This window comes from Elephas maximus, chromosome 7 (assembly GCF_024166365.1).
Source record: "Elephas maximus indicus isolate mEleMax1 chromosome 7, mEleMax1 primary haplotype, whole genome shotgun sequence".
Taxonomy (NCBI): Eukaryota; Metazoa; Chordata; class Mammalia; order Proboscidea; family Elephantidae; genus Elephas; species Elephas maximus.
The window spans coordinates 45,018,666-45,038,775 of NC_064825.1; the positions used below are offsets into that span (position 1 = coordinate 45,018,666).

Genomic DNA, 20,110 nt, shown 5'->3' on the forward strand with positions numbered 1-20,110 from the left:
GAAAAATTGTGCAGAAAATACGAAGAATTCTCATGCATCCCCCTCCTCCCTGTTCAGTTTCCCCTATTGTTACCATTTTGCTTTAGTGTGGTGTAATTGTTACACTTGACGAACCAACATTGGTACATTATTATTAACTGAAGTCCATAGTTTACATTAGCACCCACTCTTTGTGTTGTACAGTTCTGTGTGTTTTGAAAAATGCATAATATCATGTATTCACCATTAAAATATCATGCAGAATAGTTTCGCTGCCTGTGCTTTATCTATTGAATGCCCTGACCCCAATGCATAAAAAAAAAAAAAAAAAAACCATTAATCTTTTTACTGTCTCTCTAGTTTTTCCTTTTCCACAGTGTTATGTAGCTGGAATCATACAGTATGTAGCTTTTTCAGACTGGCTTCTTTTGCTTAACAATATGCACTTAGGGTTCCTCCATGCCTTTTTGTAGCTTGATAGCTGATGTCTCTTTACTGCTGAATAATATTCCATTGAATGGATATACCACAGTTTGTTTATCCATTCACCTATTGCAGGACATTGTGGTTGCTTCCAATTTTTGGCAATTATGAATAAAACTGCTTTAAACATTCATGTGCAACTTTTTGTGTGGATATAAGTTTTCCCCTTGTTTGGGTAAACATCTAAGAGCACTATCGCAGGATTGTATGGTAAGACTGTATTAAGCTTTGTAAGAAACTTCCAGATTGTCTTCCAAAGTGGTTCTACCATTTTTCATTCCCAATAGTAGTGAGTGAGAGTTCTTCTTACTCGACATCCTCAGTAGCATTTGGGGTTGTCAGTGTTCTGTATTTTAGCCATTTTAAATGGTGTGTGTAGTGCTTTAATTTGCAATTCCCTGATGAAATATGACGTTGACCATCTTTTCATATGCTTATTTGCCATCTGTGTATCTTCTTTGGTGAGATGTTTGTTCACATATTCTGCCCATTTTGTAATTGGGTTGTTTGTGTTTTTGTTGTTGAGTTTTATGGGTTCTTTATATATCTTGGATACAAGTTATTTATCAGCTACATGTTTTGTAACTATTTTCTCCCATTCTGTGCTTGTCTTTTCCTTCCTCTACCAGTATTTTGCACCAGATTCATTTTTATGCATGTGGATATCTATTTGTTCCAGCACCATTTATTGAAAAGACTTATTTTCTCCATGGAATTGTCTTTGCCCATGTGTTAAAGATCAGATGACTATAGTCGTGTGGGTTTATTTCTGGGCTCTCTGTTACGTTCCATTGATCTATGTGTCTATTCTTTCATCAATATGCACAGAGAGGAAGTTTTTAACTTTAATGAAGTCCAATTTACCAATTTTTATTTTTTCATGAATCATGAATTTGGTGTTGTATATAAAAATGCATTGCCAAACCCAAGGTCACCTAGATTTTCTCCTGTGTTATCTTCCAAAAGTTGCATATTTTTGTGTTTAACATTTAGGTATGTGATACATTTCATCAGTACACACTGTCTTGATCACTGTAGCTTTAAAGTAAGTTATGAATTTAGTAGTGTCAGTCCTCTGACTTTGTTCTTCTTCGGTATTGTGCTGGCTATTCTTGGTCTTTTGCCTTTTCATGTAAACTTTAGGATCATTTTGTTGATATCTGCAAAGTAACTTGCTGGGACTTTTTCTGAGATTGCTTTGAATGTATAGACGTGTTGGGAATAATTGACATCTTTATACTATTACGTCTACCTCTTAATGAACACGAAATATCTCTCCATTTATTAAGATCTTTTTTGATTTCTTTCATCAGGATTTTGTTTTCCTTATGTAGATCTTGTATACATTTATACCTATGTAATTTTTTGGTGCTAATGTAAATAGTGTTGTGTTTTTTTATTTCAAATTTCTGTTCATTGTCTTTTTTCTTTTTAAGCTGTCTGTATTTAATGTTTTAGAAGTTTCTTTCGTAGATACCATATGGTTGGATTTTTAAAAATCCAGTCTGACAATATTTACAGTTTGTTACAAATAAAAGACATTTCTGTACTAATATAATTACTACTATATTTCAGCTTACATCTATAATCTTCCTAATACTATTATCCCATCACTTCTATATTCATATTTTTCTCTTTTCTTGCCTTCTTTGGTATTGAGCATTTTGTATTATTTTATTTTCTTCTCTCTTAACTTGGAAGGTATATGCCCATTTTCTACCCTACCCACTTTATTCTTTTTGTACCCACCCAAAAAATTACAAAGTCTAACATTATCGAAATCTAACGTTAATTAGTATTTTCACTCTCTTTCTGGATAATGCAAGGATCTAGAAACACCTTAGCTCCACTTATCTCCTTTTGTCTAGGCTCTTACCTGGAGGCTTTGGCTGAGAATCTACTTCCAAAATCATTCAAGTTGTTGCCAGAATCCATTTCCTTATGATTGTAGAACTGATGCTTCCATTTTCCTTCTGGTTCTCATCTGGTGGTCATTCTCAGCTTCTAGAGGCCAGCTGCATTCCTTGGCTTATGGTCTCGTCCATCTTTAAAACTAGCAATGATGTGTCGAGTGCTTTTCATACTTCATATTTCTCTGACTTATGCTTTTACTACATGTCTGTGACTTCCTTTGTTGTTTTAAAGACTTCATGTGATTACATTGGGTTTATCCAGGTAATCCAGGTTGATCTCCCTATTTTGAGGTCAGCTAATTAGTAACCTTAATTACATCTGCACAGTCTTTTTTACCTTATGACTAACTACTTGTGACACCAGAGGACAAAGGTCATGGGAGCCAGAATTCTGTGCATGTGTCTCTGTGTACATATATATATATATACGTATATATGCATATATATATATTTTTCCCTTCTCTCCCATTCCCCTCCCATTGAACATAGATGTGTTACCAATAGTTAGCCTTGTATATCAATATTTATTTAAGACAAATAGGCATCACTAATAGTATATTTTTTGGGGAGGGTTAGTGTGTTTTTGTTTGTATGAGGGATAATCACATCGTGTTAGAAGTTAAGGATGATTAAAAGAGATGTCTATGAATGCCAAGTTGACAATGGGTGAACTGTGGTGGTGTACGAATTGGGTCAACTTAGTTAAACTGAAACTGTTATTTCCCAGAATTCCCAGGAATGGTTCCTGTCTTGGGCTAACAGAAGGCCTGGGGACCACAACCTCTAGGGTTCTTTCTTATTTTTAATGTGGTTGTTTTTTCATTGATCTGTAGCTTATATATTTAAAATATAATTTCTCCAGGTTTTGTATGGAGATGAGGAAATTTCAACTTATTATCACTCTGCTATCTTGAAATAAAAAGTTTAAATTCTTTGGCATATGTACCTAGACTAAGTATGACATTATTTCTCTTAGCAGATCATTAGTAATTTCCCTCTCATAAAGTACTTCAAGAACAAAAATATTTAGGACTGTTTTTAAAGAGCCAAAATCTCTCCCACAGAACAGAGCAATTAATATGTTGACTGTGATTACAATTCTATAAAAAATATACATGCACATGGATAAGGAAACTGCCAAGATGGAAAGTACTAGTTTTATTAACGGGGTGGTATTTTGGGAAGACGTTTTCCTTTTTTCACGTTCTAGTATTTTTTTTTTTTTTAGTATGTGTATATTATTATATTGTGCTATTAAAGGATATGATTTTTGAATATATATTCTAAGTAACTCTTTTTAAAAATAATCTTACCATTTATACAGACCCCACTAATGTACCCAATTGCCTGCAGGAGAGTGTTCAAAGTCCTCAACTAAATAGCCCCAAACCAAAGATCTTCATAGATCTGTTCCCAAACCTCTTCTTATCTCTCTGGTTCTCCTATGCCTCATTCAGTCCTGTGTTGTCCCATCCCTGGCAAAAACTCTACTGTGTTCTGCTGTGTATTAAGGATTGAAACACATTTTTGCAGGGCCATGTACTTAACTACAGGAATCTGGTTCTACTGGTCCATTGTTTTGTTGTCTCTTGTTGGGATCCTGACTGCCTACACTTCATTGCTGTTGGTGAGTAATGCTTCCCATTTTCCCTGACTGTCTCCATGAGTGGACTCATGAGGTGCTCCTGTCCCTGATATGGTATGCACTTGGTTCTAGTGTCCCCAAAACCGAAGATTTCCCTTGTTTTTAGCAGAGTTTGGTTTTATATCAGCTACTTGAATTTAGGCACAAGAGGTAGAGGGGGAAAAAAGGCTTGTGCTATTAGAGAATGTGCCTTACCAATTTGACCCTTTTAAAGGGTGGCAGAATATCCTCTTTCTATCCCCCCTGTTTCATAGCCTGTCCTATGGTTCACACAGTATTGTAATTTTAGGCACTTGCAGATTCCCATCAGTAATACCTTCACACATGAAACCATCTCATTTCATATTGCATCCCCTGGGAATCAGTCTTTCTGGGCCTTACAAGTTAAATTAGCTAGATTGTTAAATCCCTTCTAATGTGCAAATGCTAGTCACCTAGCCCAAATGAAAAGCACATTAGAGCAAAAGTCTTTAAGCAGTAGTGACCCTGTCTCTTTGCCTGACATAGCAGTGTAGTGTAGTGTGAGAATTTCAAGCCAGGGAAGAGAAAAGGCTGTGGAAATGGGAAGCATATGGGAGGATAACTTTAGGCAATTGGAGTTTTTTAGTACTCACATATACAGAAGGCAGACATCTCTCTCTGAATCTACTGTTCTCTGCCCCTACTGATTTCCTGTTTGACACAGAAGGACCTAACCTCCAAATCAGCCACCATTTGCATTAATTTTTTTCTTTCAACAAAACATATTGAGTATTACTATGAGTAGAACATTGTGCTAGGTACTGAGAATACAGAGATCAACAAAATAAATGTAGTGTCTGTTTCATGCACAATATTTTATGGAAATAGGTATGAGATGTAAAGTGAAACAACCCCTTCCCCTTCACCCAATGAGTTAGATCTAGTAGGGCTCAGTTATGGACAAAAATAATTAACACAAGGTGGAGCATTATAATTGTTATTGGAAAGCCTAAATAGAGTTCTACAGGGGTTCTGAGAAGGAAGAGGTTAGCTTCCAGCCATGGCTATTAAGTAAGACTTCTTGAAGAAGGTGGTACTAGAATAAAATCCTTAAGAGAATGTTGGATGTGGACTACAAATGTTGGAATGGTGAAGAATATTCCAGGCTGAAGGAACATCATGACAAAGGCAGTGAGATAGAAAACTACGGAATAAGTCTAGAAAAGAGAGAATGGTCAGTTCTGTTAGTGTGTAGGACATAATGAAGAATAATGGGGAACAGGACTGAAAAGTAGGCTCGTAACAGACTTTGGAAGACCTGGAATGCAAGATTAAGACATTTGAAATAAATCAGATTTTTATTTTAGGAAAATCGTTCTGGAAGTTGTAGTTGGAGCTTGCAAGCAGAGGGACCAATTAGAAGCTTTTTTTTTTTTTTTAAATAGAGAAAATGCCTGTGAAGGACATGCTCTAAGCCAAACCCTGGCCACTGAATTACACCATTTTCATAGACAATAAACAAGAAATGGTAAAGTTAGCTTCTCAGGTAGGCGTGAGTGCTAGTTGCCCAGTAAACTAACATATTTTAGCGAACTTTCTATTCTACACTACCACCCTACCTCTTTTTGAATATCTGCAATGGTGACAACATTAAACATGGAGGGAGGCCTGGGTCTATTTCTTGCTCTATCTTTAAGTTGTTTTGTAAGCTTGGTCAAGTTATATAACTTGTATGAGCCTCCGTTTCCTCCTTTCAAATGAGTATTATATAATAAAATGTTTCATAGGATTTGATAAAGAACAAATGAAATCATATATATGATATTTTGATAAAAAGATAAAGGGCCTTACACATTCAAATTATCATTAATATACAAGGCTTCTGAGGAATACTCCAATTTTCAGTTTTCATCTCTGCACTGGCTTGGTAACTAGATAGATGTACGCCAAGTCTAAGTAAGATTTATTGAGTACGTACCAGTGTTCACGGTGGTAGCTGTGGTGGTAATGTTACATACCATTTCCCCACAAAATAGCTTTTAAAATACCATTGGAAGGGCTAGCCCCTGACCTGGGTCCTCTGGCAAATTGGTTTGAGTAATGCCAGGAATCAAGTCCAACCCAGGGGAAAAGAATTGGCAGGAACTCACAAAGGGTATTACTGGGGTGATTGTTATAAAATCCCAGAGGAAATAATAATTAATTCTTTCTGGGGAAGCTTCTAAAAGTTAAAAATAGGAGGTAACATTTGACCTGGCTTTGAAGGGTAAGTGGAATGGGGAGAGAGAGCTTTCCAGGTAGAGGAACAACATGGCGAAGTCCCAGAGGCTAAGAAGTGCAGGTATAGCAAGAAGTGACTATAGTGCCAGACTGTGGAATTTTGAGCTCCAGAACAATGGTTTGAGCAACAACTTGGTAATTTCAAAATTACCTCCTCTTTTCTCTTTTGCAGGTACTTGGATTTTTGTTGGTTTGGGAAGGGAACAAACTATACCTGCACTGGTGCCATAAGGTAGGACATCTGAATCCTCATAGGAGTCCTTAAAACCAGGACTGACTGTGCCTCCCTGGCACTCAGGGTTAGGTATAGTCAGTCTTTTGTTGTTTCCTCTAGAGAGAAGAGATTTACTTACACTATTTTAACTGAAATAATTTCTACTAGATGTAACTGGCTTATTGAAGGAGTTGAACCCAAGACAAATTCAAACTTCATTCTTTCTCACCACTCCCTGTTAAACCCACTCTGTGGCCTTGTTTTTCCCACCCAGAAAAAATCTTAGGCAAGGATCTTAGGAAAGGTCCATTAGTTTTCAATCCTTTTTAGTCATAAGAACATTCTTATTTCAGGCATTGAAAGTTTCAGTTCATTGTAATAACTCAAACTTCAATTTTATTAATCTTAAAATTTCTTCCCTCCCCTATTCAGGCCTGATTCAGGCCTGGAAGCCTATACTGGTGAAGAGGGCATAGGGTCCTCTTCCTCTGGTCATCTCAGTTATTCTGTCTGGACCAGATAAATGCACAGTTCCTAGATCTTTTCCTCATGGGTAGTTTCTGTGTGTCACCTTCTGCTGAAAACCTTGACTTCAACTCGCTTGATGGAGTCAATGCCTGTCTTTCGTCCTAGAATTTCTCTGTAAGGTCCTTTTGACCCTCCCTTTTGTGGGATCCCTTTAAGATGACGCCAGCATGATTTCTTTCAAAGGGTCCATATCTGGTTCCCAGAAAACTGGCAACTTTGTCCACTATCTGTAGACATGCAGCTCATTTCCAAAATAAACCTCCTTTTGTTCTGCCACAGGCAGGAGCAGCTCCAGTCCCAGGCTTTTGCCTTTTTATAGACTTTTCCAAGAGTGGCTCTAATACTATTCCTTGTATTTCCCCAAATCCAGGAACACGTCAAATTCACTGAGTGGTCCCCTTAAATCTTCTCTTACTCAAATGAGAAGTATGAACTGGAAATAGAAATTTAAGAGTTGCCAGAATAAGTGAAAATTGAAGTCATGAGATCCTTAAGGAAAGAACGTAGACTGAGAAGTGAATAGATCTTAGTGAGATCACTATTTTAGAATGGGGACATTATGATCAATTAGCCACTACCAACTTATCCAGGGCTTTGAACTGGCTCTTTCCGGTTCAAATCCCTGCTGAGAATTTGCGTTTTCACCCCAGATATACTGGGTCAGAATCTACAGCTTAAGAAGATCCCCAGGTGATTCTCCTGTATAATAAATTTTGAGAACCACTGCTCTACTAGTGGTTCTCAGAATTGATCCCTAACCAGCAGTATTAGCGTTGTCTGAAAACTTGTTAAAAATGCAGATTCTCAGCAGGGGTTCGAACCGAAATGAACCAGTTGAAGGCCTGAATTTATTCCAGTTAAAATATTCTGATTACCATTCCGGGCTTGTGCCTCTTATAGAAACCATGCTCACCTTCTCCTGGCAGTTCTGCTGCTTGGCTTTGACTACAGCTGGATCTCATCATCCCCTTGGAAATCAGGGAGCCCAGCATCTCTCACCTTTATTCAGGCCTAGAGGATAGCCATAACAGTGCTTTTTAAGTATACTGGCACTTTCATGGAGTCCTGGTGGCATGGTGGTTGAGAGCCCAGCTGCTAAACAAAAGGTCAGCAATTCAAATCCACCAGCAGCTCCTTGGAAACCCTATGGGGCAGTTCTACTCTGTCCTGTAGGGCACTATGAGTCAGAATTGAGTAGACAGCCATGGTGTATTTTTCAGGGTCTTCTGAGACCTCCCAGAGACCATGATATGGGGTAGGTGAGCTGATCACAGGCGATAGCGTTCCAACATCTTTTTCTCCCTAAATCTTTGGATTTTTTCTTCCATACCAAGACATTGCTATCATCCCAATTTCATTAGGCATAGGCCACTATAGAACCAAGATTGCAGACAATTAGAATGACCCAAAGCTGTTTAACACTTGGATCCTGATATATTGAATCCAGAATCTCTGGTAAATGGAACTTTATCAATAAATTTAGCCTGATCTAAACTTATGTTCTTTTCTCCTGGTCTAGCATCCTACATATATGCTACAGGATTTTTGCCAATGTAAATGAGCAAAATCTTGTTATTCTTTTGTAAGCCTTAATCTCCTGAGGCATTCTGGGATCTAATTGCAGTTTTAAGTCTGACAGCAATGAGAGATGATGGAGGTGGGTTATGAGAACAGTTGGCATCCCCTTGGAAGGTAACTACCTCAGTTGGACCTTCAAGCAAGGAAGGACCAGGCTTACTAGACTTGGGGCAGAGACTGTTTCTGTTGGGAAGATAGATTCTGTAGCACTTGGAATTTCAGTCTTAATGCACTCATGATAAACCCAACTAGGAAGAGGTTAGTGACAGACGTATAGCCTATTTCCCTTCTACCTAGAGATGTCCAGGGTGGAATGAATGACCTAAATCGAAACTCCCTGTAAACCTGCTAATAACCAGATATCCTGGTAAACACACTAAAGGTATTTGTTAGCCAAAATGTAATGTATAGTCCATATCTATGAAATTTTTTTGGAGGGTATACCTAGTATAACTAGGTTGCTTATTGTAAATCTAAATAAACCTGGACTTTAGAGATTTATGGGGTAGGGGACGTGGCTGGGTGGAGTGATATCATTAATGGTATACGAAGTAGGGATGTTCTGTAACCAAAGTGGCCCCTTCTGTGAGGCAGTGTTTCTGCATATGTTGCTCAGAACACACCTTACATTTCTAGTCCCAAACCAGAATGTATCCTAATGCAGGAGAGGAAAGAACTTTCTTGACAGGATCAGATTTCTCCAAGGGGAAATGCTTCACCTATACCTTATGATTGTGTGTATCCTTTAAATCATTTGCAAACTTTGGTGTTGGGGAAGATCTGTGATTTATGAGTCTGATTTGGCAGCTTTTTTCATCTATTCAACAAATATTTATTGGATGCTTACTATATGTCAGACAGTGCAAGACACTGAGGATGTAGTAATAATACAAATGCTATCCCTGACTTCATGAACCTTACAGTCTTCTGGAGAAAACATACATTAAAGAGGTAATTACAAAATATTATTTGGTTATAATTATATTGAGTCGTATATAGAAGTGAATATTTGCTACGGCCATTGTTGAGAATGAAAGAGGGACGCCAATCCAGGTTGAGGGTCCGGTTGAGGCTGGAAATGATAAATTAGTAATGTCCTCAGACCATACGGCTGTGTAATATTTTCTAGCCACGCCACACAATGTACTTGGGATCAGAGAAAGTGAATGATTGGATCCATCCAATATTGAGGGTTTGCAGGAAGGTTAAATTAAAAGAATGAGGAGTGAGGACTCTGCTGTTGTTGGGAACACGCATACAATCCCCAAGGTCAGTTCTGGTTCCAGCTTAGTGCATGGAAGTCAGGAGATTCTTTCTGTTTCCCAAGATCCTTTCTGTTTCCTCAGATCCTGATTCTGCTAGTGACAGCACTATCCATCACTTTGTTGTGGGTTTTATGCAAATTATGGAGAGACAAGTGGCTGATACTTGGGCTGTCTCTGAAGGTAAGCATCATCCTGCAGTTCTAGCACTGTCTGTCCAGGTGTATCCAGCCTGATTTCTGGCTTTCTCCCAGATCTTTGCTCCCTACTGGCATCTGGCCTGCATAACTTTGATGATTATCCTTTCATGGCCTGTGTCCTACTACTTGGTCCAGTTGGAAGGAGAAGGTATGTCATTTTGGCAGACCCTTGCCTGACCCATTCAGCTCTGGCTTTAGCTGATATACTGCACTCAGTGAAACAGAGCCTTGGTAGCTAGCCAACCCTATGGCTCTTTGAAAGTAGTTTAGCTCATTACTCAGGCGTGTTCCTTGTGTTCTCACTCCCTGCTGTAAATGGCCTGTGTCATAGTATTTATTTCCCTGACCAAATAGGTCTTCTAAAGAGGGATTCTTCTTCTAGAAAAATAAGATTGTTTTGTATGTTGTTACACATTGACTGTCTGGGAATGGTGGGGTGGGGGCAGTGGGACCATTTTAATTTTATTTGACCAGAGTACTGATAAGAGTCACAGTACTTTCAGTTTGGTTTAGAAAATATTACTAGTTTTAATGAATTTTTATGAGACCCATAGGTCCCTGGTTACCTCCCAGAAACTCAAAGCAGGCCCATGTGAATCCCTGTCTGTCACACCTGGGGACTCACAGCAGGAGTAAAGATTTTTAGTTCTGTCACTGGTTTTCTCTCAATCTTTGCCCTGGTATAATGGAAACAAAAGGGAATCAGCTGTACACTTAATTGCTCTGAGAATAGAGTTATCTCTTACTACTCCTACTGAGGAACCAGTAGACTCTTTTCTCTAAGCCTCCCTGTTTACCATTGTTTTAGTATAGGGTATTTGCTTCCTGATTTGTAGAAGGATACAGGCAAGAGCCAGACTGAATTGATAGCGATGCCATTGTACATATGTATGTTTGTATATATGTCTGTGGAGGATGAATTTTAGAAGATGTTTCTGGGGCAAGAACTTAAAGGTGACAATAATGAATGGGTTTTTTTTTTTTACTTCCTAAATTTTAGCTAGGTCCAGAAGATCCATGATGCCATATTATGAGAGAGAAAAAACCGAGAGATGTCATATACTCACAAGGTTGAAAGGTTAGAGCTGGAGACCTAGATTTGAAAGTCAATGAAGCATAGGTGGTAACTTAAAATGTCCTCAAAAGTCTAAAAGGTGAAGTGTTGGAGAATGACCAGTGATAATGGGCTGTGGACAGGGTGTGTGTGTGTGCAAGAGGGATAGAGAGAGAAAAACAAGTACTATTTATTGAGTACCTGTTTTGAGTCAAAAAAGTCATAACAAGTCTGTGAGGCAGATGTTAGTAGTGGAATAGCCCCATTTTATATAAGAAAATGAAGACCCAGAGAGGTTAAGCAACAGTTAGAAAGTGGCAGAGCCTGGCTTTGATCCCAGGTTTCTGTCAGCTAGTACCCTTCCATTATACCACACTGCCTTCAAATATAGAGACATGTTAGGTTGATCTTTACAGGCTTTAGGGCTTTCTCGAAATCAGCCAAGCTCCTCCTCCTGAGAAGCTAATCCTTAACATTCCCTCTGCTTCCTTCCCTTTGTACCCCTGCACAATTCATTCCCCTGTCAGTTTCCAGTTCCGGTAATGCTGCCTTAACATAATGCCGTATTTTTGGACAGTCTTGTACTTTCACATGCAAATCACTGAAAGTAGGTGGGGATGTGACAGAAGTAGAGTAAATTAGCCAATCCACAGAGTCAGTGAAACCGATGGGCTGGATATTTACTCAGACTGCTGCTTTGGGATAGTCAGTTGCTTGGGATGGGTCTTCATCTCCCTTTTCTTCTTTTCTCTCTTCCCCTTTCTTCCAACTTTTTCAGCTCTACAAATAGTTGTTGGACTGCCTTTTGTTATTGTCCTTTTGTTTCTCTACGTGATGCCACTGGGGATTCATTCTCCCTGCATCCAAGATAAGGAGAAGTTAGGCCCCAAGCCCAACTTCTTTGGACATAGAGGTGCCCCCATGGTAGGTCTGACCATGGTGAACAAGGGTGAGTACAGGTGTGCATGGGGTGAATAGGTGAGAGAAAGTGAGCTCAAAACCATAGGGGTCCCTGGGGAGGAAATGGGTTGGCTTGAGATGATAAGAATAAGGAATTAATTGTTGAAGTTGGCCTCAAACCCAGATCACCAGACTCCCAGTCTATTTCTCTTGACTGTCATTTATCTTTTCTTTCATAGTCCGGGCCTGAGAACACCATGATGTCTTTTGAGAAAGCTATTGAACATGGAGCCTATGGACTAGAGTCTGACGTACATATAAGGTAAGAAAGCAGGATCAGGGATGGAGGTGGAAGCAGGAGAAGATAAGGCAATTCTATGGAAGAGGACCAATCTGACCCAAGGAGTAGAGGGGGAAGCCCTGCAGAGTTTCTCCTGTACCCATGGTGTATATGCAGATACCACACGTATGAACCATGTCCCCCTTACAAACCACACGTCTGTACCCCTACATTCTCAATCTAGGCAAAAATGGAATAAAAGGCAAACATCCTTCCACACACACCACAAATCGTACACACACTCTGCATTTCCCATGCATAATTCAAATTTATCTCCATGGCAAACCGTATACTATATACCAACACTCAACAATTTATTTAACTAACATTCACTGGGCATCTACTATATTGCAGGCTTTCTTCAGAGTGCTGAGGAAATGCAAATAAGTAAGATATAGTCCTATCTAAGAGATGTTCCCAACCCAGTGAAGGAAACGTGGCATATTTACAAATAACCACAGTATAAGACCATTTGCAGTGAGTGCTTTCAAGAGAAGAATAAGGCAAGTGCCATGGAACCTCAGTGAAGGAAAAGGTTGCCTCCTATTGTGTGATTTAAAAAAAGTACCCTGTGCTCTAGGTTGTGATTGGGTTGGGATTTGAAGGAAAAATAGTATTTTATCGAGCAGAGTTGGGGAAAAGAGACATTCCAGGCAGAGGCATCAGCTTATTCAAAGGAATTTAAATGAGAAATAGTAAGTTTGTAGGTATGTGAGCTAACTTGCGTGGATGCCAAAAGTGATGTGCTTTGTGGGCTGGAGAGGGCTATGTGAGGAGAGGTGTGACTGAGTGTAGGCCTGACTGAGACTGGACCATGCAGAGCCCGGAATGTGTAATGAGCAGCCATGGGGGGTTTTAGAGGAGAAATGACCTTATTGGAGATGTGTTTTAGAAGGATTCATCTGAAAGTCTGTAACAAAGACTTGCCAGAGAGATGAGTAAAATGACTGTAGCAACGGTCCAAGGAGAGACAAAGGAAGACTTGGATCAGAGCAAGAGCAGGGATAAAAAGACATGCTTCTCAGTAAAATTGACAAAGCTGGGCAGCTGAGGAAGTGGGAAGTCTGGGGCCATCTCTAGCGTGGATATAGTAGTGTATGTGGTATGTATAAAGCCTCTTCACGGCCATCGTGTGAGGCAAGCAGAACAGAAATTAACATTCTGTTTCACAGATAGAGGAAACTGTGGTTTGAACCTGGGTCCCAAGAAGTAAAGTGTATTGCTCAGGTCATATGGCTATAATGTACATGATACAGCCAGAATTAGAACTAGATTTCATGACCTCAGACCAGGGTTCTTGACATTACCCAAAAGTGACAACCCTTCCATGCAGAATATTTTGAGTCAGGATAAAAACTGGATGTTCAAGCAGAGCTGCTGGTGTCACTGGTGAACAAATGTCTAGTGGTCATGGGCATAATGTGGCAAGGGTGCTGGGCCAATGAGCTCCTGACGCCTTGTTTTTCTCTCCTCACTTACTACTGTAATTTCAAATTTAATGTAGATTATCCTTTCAACCCTTCTGTTTTTTTGCTTGCTGACATTTTTTTTTCCAGTGATCTTCTCCTCTGTGTACCTCCACTATCTGCATTCGACTGTGTGGATCGTAACAAATTATGGATAACATTGCGAAGAATGGGAACTCCAGAACACTTAATTGTGCTTCTGAGGAACCTTTACATAGATCAAGACGCAGTTGTTCGGACAGAACAAGGTGATACTGATTGGTTTAAAGTCAGGAAAGGTATGCATCAGGGTTGTATTCTTTTACCATACCTATTCAGTCTGTATGCTGAGCAAATAATAATGAGAAGCTGGACTACATGAAGAAGAATGGGGCATCAGGATTGGAGGAAGACTCGTTAATAACCTGAGTCATGCAGATGACACAACCTTGCTTACTGAAAGTGAAGAGGACTTGAAGCACTTACTAATGAAGATCAAAGCCCACAGCCTTCAGTATGGATTGCACCTCAACATAAAGAAAACAAAAATCCTCACAACTGGACCAATGAGCAACATCATGATAAACGGAGAAAAGATTGAAGTTGTCAAGGATTTCATTTTACTTGGATCCACAATCAGGAGCTGTGGAAGCAGCAGTCAAGAAATCAAAAGACACATTGCATTGGGTATATCTGCTGCAAAGGATCTCTTTAAAGTGTTGAAGAGCAAAGATGTCACCTTGAAGACTAAGATGCACCTGACCCAAGCCGTGGTATTTTCAATAGCATCATAGGCATGTGAAAGCTGAATAATGAATAAGGAAGACCAAAGTGGAATTCATGCCTTTGAATTGTGGTGTTGGCGAAGAGTATTGAGTATTCCATGGACTGCCAGAAGAGCGAATAAATCTGTCTTGGAAGAAATACAACCAGAATGCTCCTTAGAAGCGAGGATGGCGAGACTGTGTCTTACATACTTTGCACATGTTTTCAGGAGGGATCAGTCCCAGGAGAAGGACATCATGCTTGGCAGAGTACAGGGTCAACAGAAAAGGGGAAGACGCGCAACGAGGTGGATTGACACAGTGGCTGCAACAATGAGCTGTGCATAACAATGTTTGTAAGGATTGCTCAGAACTAGGCAGTGTTTTGTTCTGTTGTGTATAGCGTTGCTATGAGTCAGAACCGACAGGAGGGCACCTAACAACAACAACTGTCTTATTCTTTCTCCTTTGTATATGACTTTTTGTTTTTGTTGAGCTGTTCTCAGAATTTTTCTTTGTCTTTGGTTTTAGTGAGCTTGGTTATGATATGCCTTGGGATTTTCTTTTGGGGTCTCTCCTATGTGGGGTTTCTTGACCTTCCTGAATGGTCATCTTTTCACCTTTCATGATATTAGGGAAGTTTTCTCTCAGCAATTCCTCAATGACCCTCTCTGTGTTTTCCATTTTCTCCCGTATTCTGGAACTCCGATCACTCGCAAATTTTTGCTTTTGATTTTAGCCGACATAATTCTCAGGGTTTCTTCATTTTTCATCATTCTTTTTTCTAATTTTTCCTCAGATTTGTATCCAAGTGTTTGTCTCCAATTTTGCTGATTCTGTCTTCTATCGTTTCAGACCTGCTTCTCAGCCCTTTTGTGACACTGTCCATTTGTGAAATTCCCGTTATTTATCTTTTGGATTTCTAATTTTTTTTTTTTTGTATGATTTCTAGTTGTGAATATATTGGCATTTTGTTTCTGTATTATTTTCCTGAATTCTTCCATTTCTTTGTCTGCCTTTTCCATGAATTTGCCTGTTTTTTTCCTTATTTTTGTCTGTTCTCCACTTCAACTCTTAGATAGCCTGTATATTAGAGATTTGAATTCCCTGTCAGGTAGTTCTAGTGACTTTTCTTCTGCTGTGAAGTTATCTGGTGCTTTATTTTGGATGCCTTTGGAATCATCCTGTCCTTTTTTTCATTTTTTATATTTTGATATTGTCTGCTGTCTTCGGATATTCAGTAGTTAATTTCTTTATTTATTGATTGTAGACCTGTTTGTTTACTCCTGCAGTTTTGTTTTATTGAATTATAAATTGAGCAGGCGGGCTGTGCGTTCTTTGTTGTTTGCTCGTTTGTGGTCACAGTACTTTTCACTTCCTTGTCCAGTGGGCAGGGCCAGTCACTCAGCTATGGTGCAGCAGGGCAGGTCCAGCCAAAGGGGAAGGGCTGGAGTGGGTTGTTTGTGGCACATATTAGGGCCGACAACGGGGGTCAGGATTCAGCGCTTGACAGGTTTCGGTAGGCCGTATCTGTACTGCTCGGGGGTGTGATGTTCAGTGCATGGTGCAGGTAGGCAGGAAGGAGGGGGGAGGTTGTGGTGTGTGGAGCTTATATGGGTATGGGAAAGACAAGAGAGAGGAGAGAGAAGCAGGAGCCTAAAAAATAAAAAATAAAATAACACCAAAAAAAGAGTGCTAGGGGAGTTTGCCACTGGAGTGGAGAGATGAGAAACCCAGAAATGGAGAAAAAAAAAAAAGGAAAAAACAGGGAAAAAAGAAAAAAAATAACTAGATAAAAACTTGAAAGAGAGAAAAAAGAAAATCCCCAGTGGTCCCACAGGTGCAGCTGAAAAAACCGGGGAAGTGGCTCCCAGACTGTGCAATATAGCTTGGCTAGAGCGGGTATATAGATGTCACACAGAGCCAGGTATGTAGGAGACAGGAAGAGAAGGTAAGTATAGAGATGGGAGAATTGAGAAATGAGAGTGACAGAAAGGAAGAAAGAAAGAAAAAAGAAGTGCCCCAAAGGATCCCATCTACGCAGCTGCACAGATTGCGGGAGTGGCTCCTAATGCGTGCAGTGTAGCCTGACTGGAAGAGGCTCCCAAGCTATGAAAAAACAAACAAACAAATAAAACAGAACAAAAGAAAGCAAAAAAAAAAAAAAAAAGCCTCGGGGATCCCAGCAGCGTGGTGTTGCGTCCTGGGGGAGTGGTTCCCCAGTCGAGTGGTGCTTCACAGGCTTTCAAGAGGAAGCAGAGATGTCACAGGGATTCAGGTGTTCAGGAGAAAGGAGGGGGAGGTGGTGGGAGGCACAGAAGAAACAAAAAGAAATTGAAAAAAAGCAACAGCAGCAACAAGTGGCACTCAGGTAGCCATCCAGTGTGGGTGGGGTGAATCCAAGCAGCCCAGGGCCAAAGCAGTTCCCTCAGGGCCAGGAGACTGCAGCTGTTGGGAAGCAGAGGAGGCTGAGGGCAGGGGAGGTAAAAAGGGTGGGAAGTTAGAAAAGCATATATCGCTGGTTACCAGGTGCTCTTTCACCTGCTGGGAACTTCACGAAGCTGCTTTCTCATACTCCCTGTACACTGATCTCTGATGTGGGTGGGGCAAATCCAGGCAGCATGGATGCTGCACTTCCCAGCCCACGGAGCCACTGCCAGCCAGGAGGCACGGAGGTAGAACAGCGGGGAGAATATGGGGGATGGGAAACATATATCACTGGTTACTGGGTGCTCCGTCTCCTGCTGTGAGCTCCGTGAAGCTGTTTTCCTGTGCTCCCTGGATGCTTATCTCCAGCAGGAGTCCGATATGGTGAATCCGTGCTGCATTACCTGATAGGGGACCACCGCACATATTTCTCCTTGCTCTCCATCCTTTGCCAGTTTATTATTCCCTTCAGTGCTTGGCTGAGTTCTTTTTCTCTTAATTTGACACTTAGGGTTCCAGGACTGACGTTGGTCTCGTTTTGCTTAGTTTTTCGGGTCTTTGCTGTGCAGGGACAGCGTGGTGTTTCTGTCTGTGGCACCATGTTGGCTGGAAGTCTGATAAGGTATTTTGATAAAAATTTTTTTAATTTTCATGGGGTCTCATTTGTTTATTTTGTCTTTCAATGTTTGTGCTTTTGTTATTATATTAGAAAATCCCTTGTTAAAAGCTAGGCCTAACAACATTGTCCCTGCATTTCCTCCTAAGAATTTTATGGTTTTACTTTTTACCTTTAGGTCCTTCATCCATTTTTAATTTGTTTTTGTATATGATGTGAGGCATTGATCCTGTTTCATTTTTCTGCATGTGGAAATCCAATTTTCCCAGCACCATTTACTGAAGAAGTTATTCTTTCCCTGTCAAATGGACTTAAAAATACCCTTACCAAAAATCAGTTGACCTTATACATGCAGGTTTATTTCTAGATTCTCAGTTCTATTCTAGTGGTCTATATGTCTATTGTTATTTGTCTCTATGCTATTTTGATTACTGTAGCTGTATAATATGTTTTAAAATAAGGAAGTGTGAGTCTCCTACTTTGTTCTTCCTTTTGAAAATTGCTTTAGCTATTGATGTCCTCTTGCCATTCCATATGAGGTTGAGGATTGGTTTTTCCATTCCTATGAAGATGACTATTAGGATTTTGACTGGGATTGTATTGAATCTGTAGATCACTTTAAGTAGTACTGACATCTTAACAATATTAAGTTTTCCAATCCATAAATATGGAACATTTTTCCATTTATTTAAGTATTCTTTAATATTTCCAACAGTGTTTTATAATTTTCATTGTATAAGTCCTTCATATCCCTGGTTAAATTTATTCCTAGGTAGTTTATTTTCTCAGATGCTATTGTAAATTGAATTGTTTCTGTAATTTTCTTTTCATATCTCTCATTGCTGGTGTATTAGAAACACAGTTGATTTTTGTTTGTTGATCTTGTACCCTGCAACTTTGCTAAATTTCTCTATTATATATCTAGAATTTTTCTTGTGGACTCTTGGATTTTCCATATTCAGGATCATGTCATCCACAAATAGAGAAAATTTTGCTTCTTTCCCAATCTAGATACCTTTTACTTCTTTTTCTTCTTTTATTGAGCTGTCTAGGACTTCTAATGCAATGTTGAATAGAAGCAGTGAGAGCGGACACCCTTGTCTTGTTCCCAATTTCAGAAGAAAAGCTCTCAGTCTTTTTCCATTAAGTATAATGTTAGCTGTTGGCTTTTCGTATATGCCCTGAATCATATTGAAAGATTTCCCTTCTATTCCAATCTTCTTGAGGTTTTCATCAAGAAATAGTAGTAGATTTTATCAAATGCTTTTCTGCATCTGTAGAGATGATCAATCATGTTTTTCTTTTCCTTTGTTCTATTGATGTATGGGGTATTATGTTGATTGATTTTCTAATGTTAAACTATCCTTGTATTCCTGGAATAAATCCCATTTGGTCATGATGCATGAATCTTTTAATATGCTGTTGAATTCTGTTTGTTAGTATATTGTTGAGGATTTTTGCATCTATATTCATAAGGGATATTAGCCTCCAGTTTTCTTGTAGTGTGTTTATCTGATTTTGGTATCAGGCTTATGTTTGCTTCATAGAGTGAATTAGGGTGTATTCCTGCCTTATCTATCTTTTGGAAGAGTTTAATCAGGACTGGTGTCAGTTCTTCAGCCTGTTGCTGTATTGAGCCTCATAACACATTGTTACTAATTTTTTCTTCAAACAATTATCTTTTTAAGCAATTAAAAAATGGGAATTTTTTAAAATATTTATCTACATATTTATCATAACCTGCAGTCTTCATTCTTTTGTGTAGATCCAAGTTTTCAATTGATATAATTTTCACTTTGCCTAAGTAATTCTTTAAATATTTCCTATAGAGCAGGTCTACTAGAAATGGATATTAGTGCCTTTTGTTTGTCTGAAATATTTTCATTTCACCATTATTTTTGAAGAATATTTTTACTGAATGTAGAATTCTAAGCTATCAGCTTTTTCTTTCAGCATTCGAATATGTTGTTTTATTGTTTTTTTGACTTACATATTTTCTAATGAGTAATCTGTAACAGGAAACCCTGGTGACTTTGTGGTTAAGTGCTACTGCTGTTAACCAAAAGTTCGACAGTTCAGATCCACCAGGTGCTCCTTGAAAACTCTATGGGGCAGTTCTACTCTGTCCTATAGGGTCACTATGAATCGGAATTGACTTGATGGCAACGGGTTTGGTTTTTTTTTTTTTAAAGCTGTGATAATGATTATCTTTATTCCACTGTGATAATGATAATGTTTATACCAGTGTGTACATATGTCTGTTTTTTCTCTGGCTTCTTTTTAAGAGTTTCTTTTGTCACTGATTCCTTACCAATTTGATTATGGTGATCCTTAATATGCTGTGTGTGTGTTTGTACACTTGTATTTATTCTGTTTAGAATTTGTTGAGATTTTTGGATCTGTTGATGCATAATGGTCATCAAATTTTGAAAAATTTTAACTTTTATTTCTTCAAATATTTTTTGTGCTTCACCTCTCATTTTAGGATTCCAGTTACGCATATGTATTTCTGCTTGATTTG

General features: G+C 39.1%; 1 protein-coding gene across 1 annotated transcript in view; it reads left to right on the top strand.

The window, feature by feature from the left end:
* Positions 1 to 20,110, top strand: part of LOC126078952 (glycerophosphodiester phosphodiesterase domain-containing protein 4-like) — a 144,297-nt gene that overhangs the window by 59,202 nt on the left and 64,985 nt on the right. The window contains exons 2-8 of the mRNA XM_049889792.1: positions 3,909 to 4,002; positions 6,434 to 6,493; positions 9,928 to 10,026; positions 10,098 to 10,191; positions 11,044 to 11,121; positions 11,876 to 12,021; positions 12,237 to 12,319. Coding sequence (XP_049745749.1) covers positions 3,909 to 4,002; positions 6,434 to 6,493; positions 9,928 to 10,026; positions 10,098 to 10,191; positions 11,044 to 11,121; positions 11,876 to 12,021; positions 12,237 to 12,319 — 654 coding nt within the window. The remainder of the gene's footprint in view (positions 1 to 3,908; positions 4,003 to 6,433; positions 6,494 to 9,927; positions 10,027 to 10,097; positions 10,192 to 11,043; positions 11,122 to 11,875; positions 12,022 to 12,236; positions 12,320 to 20,110) is intronic.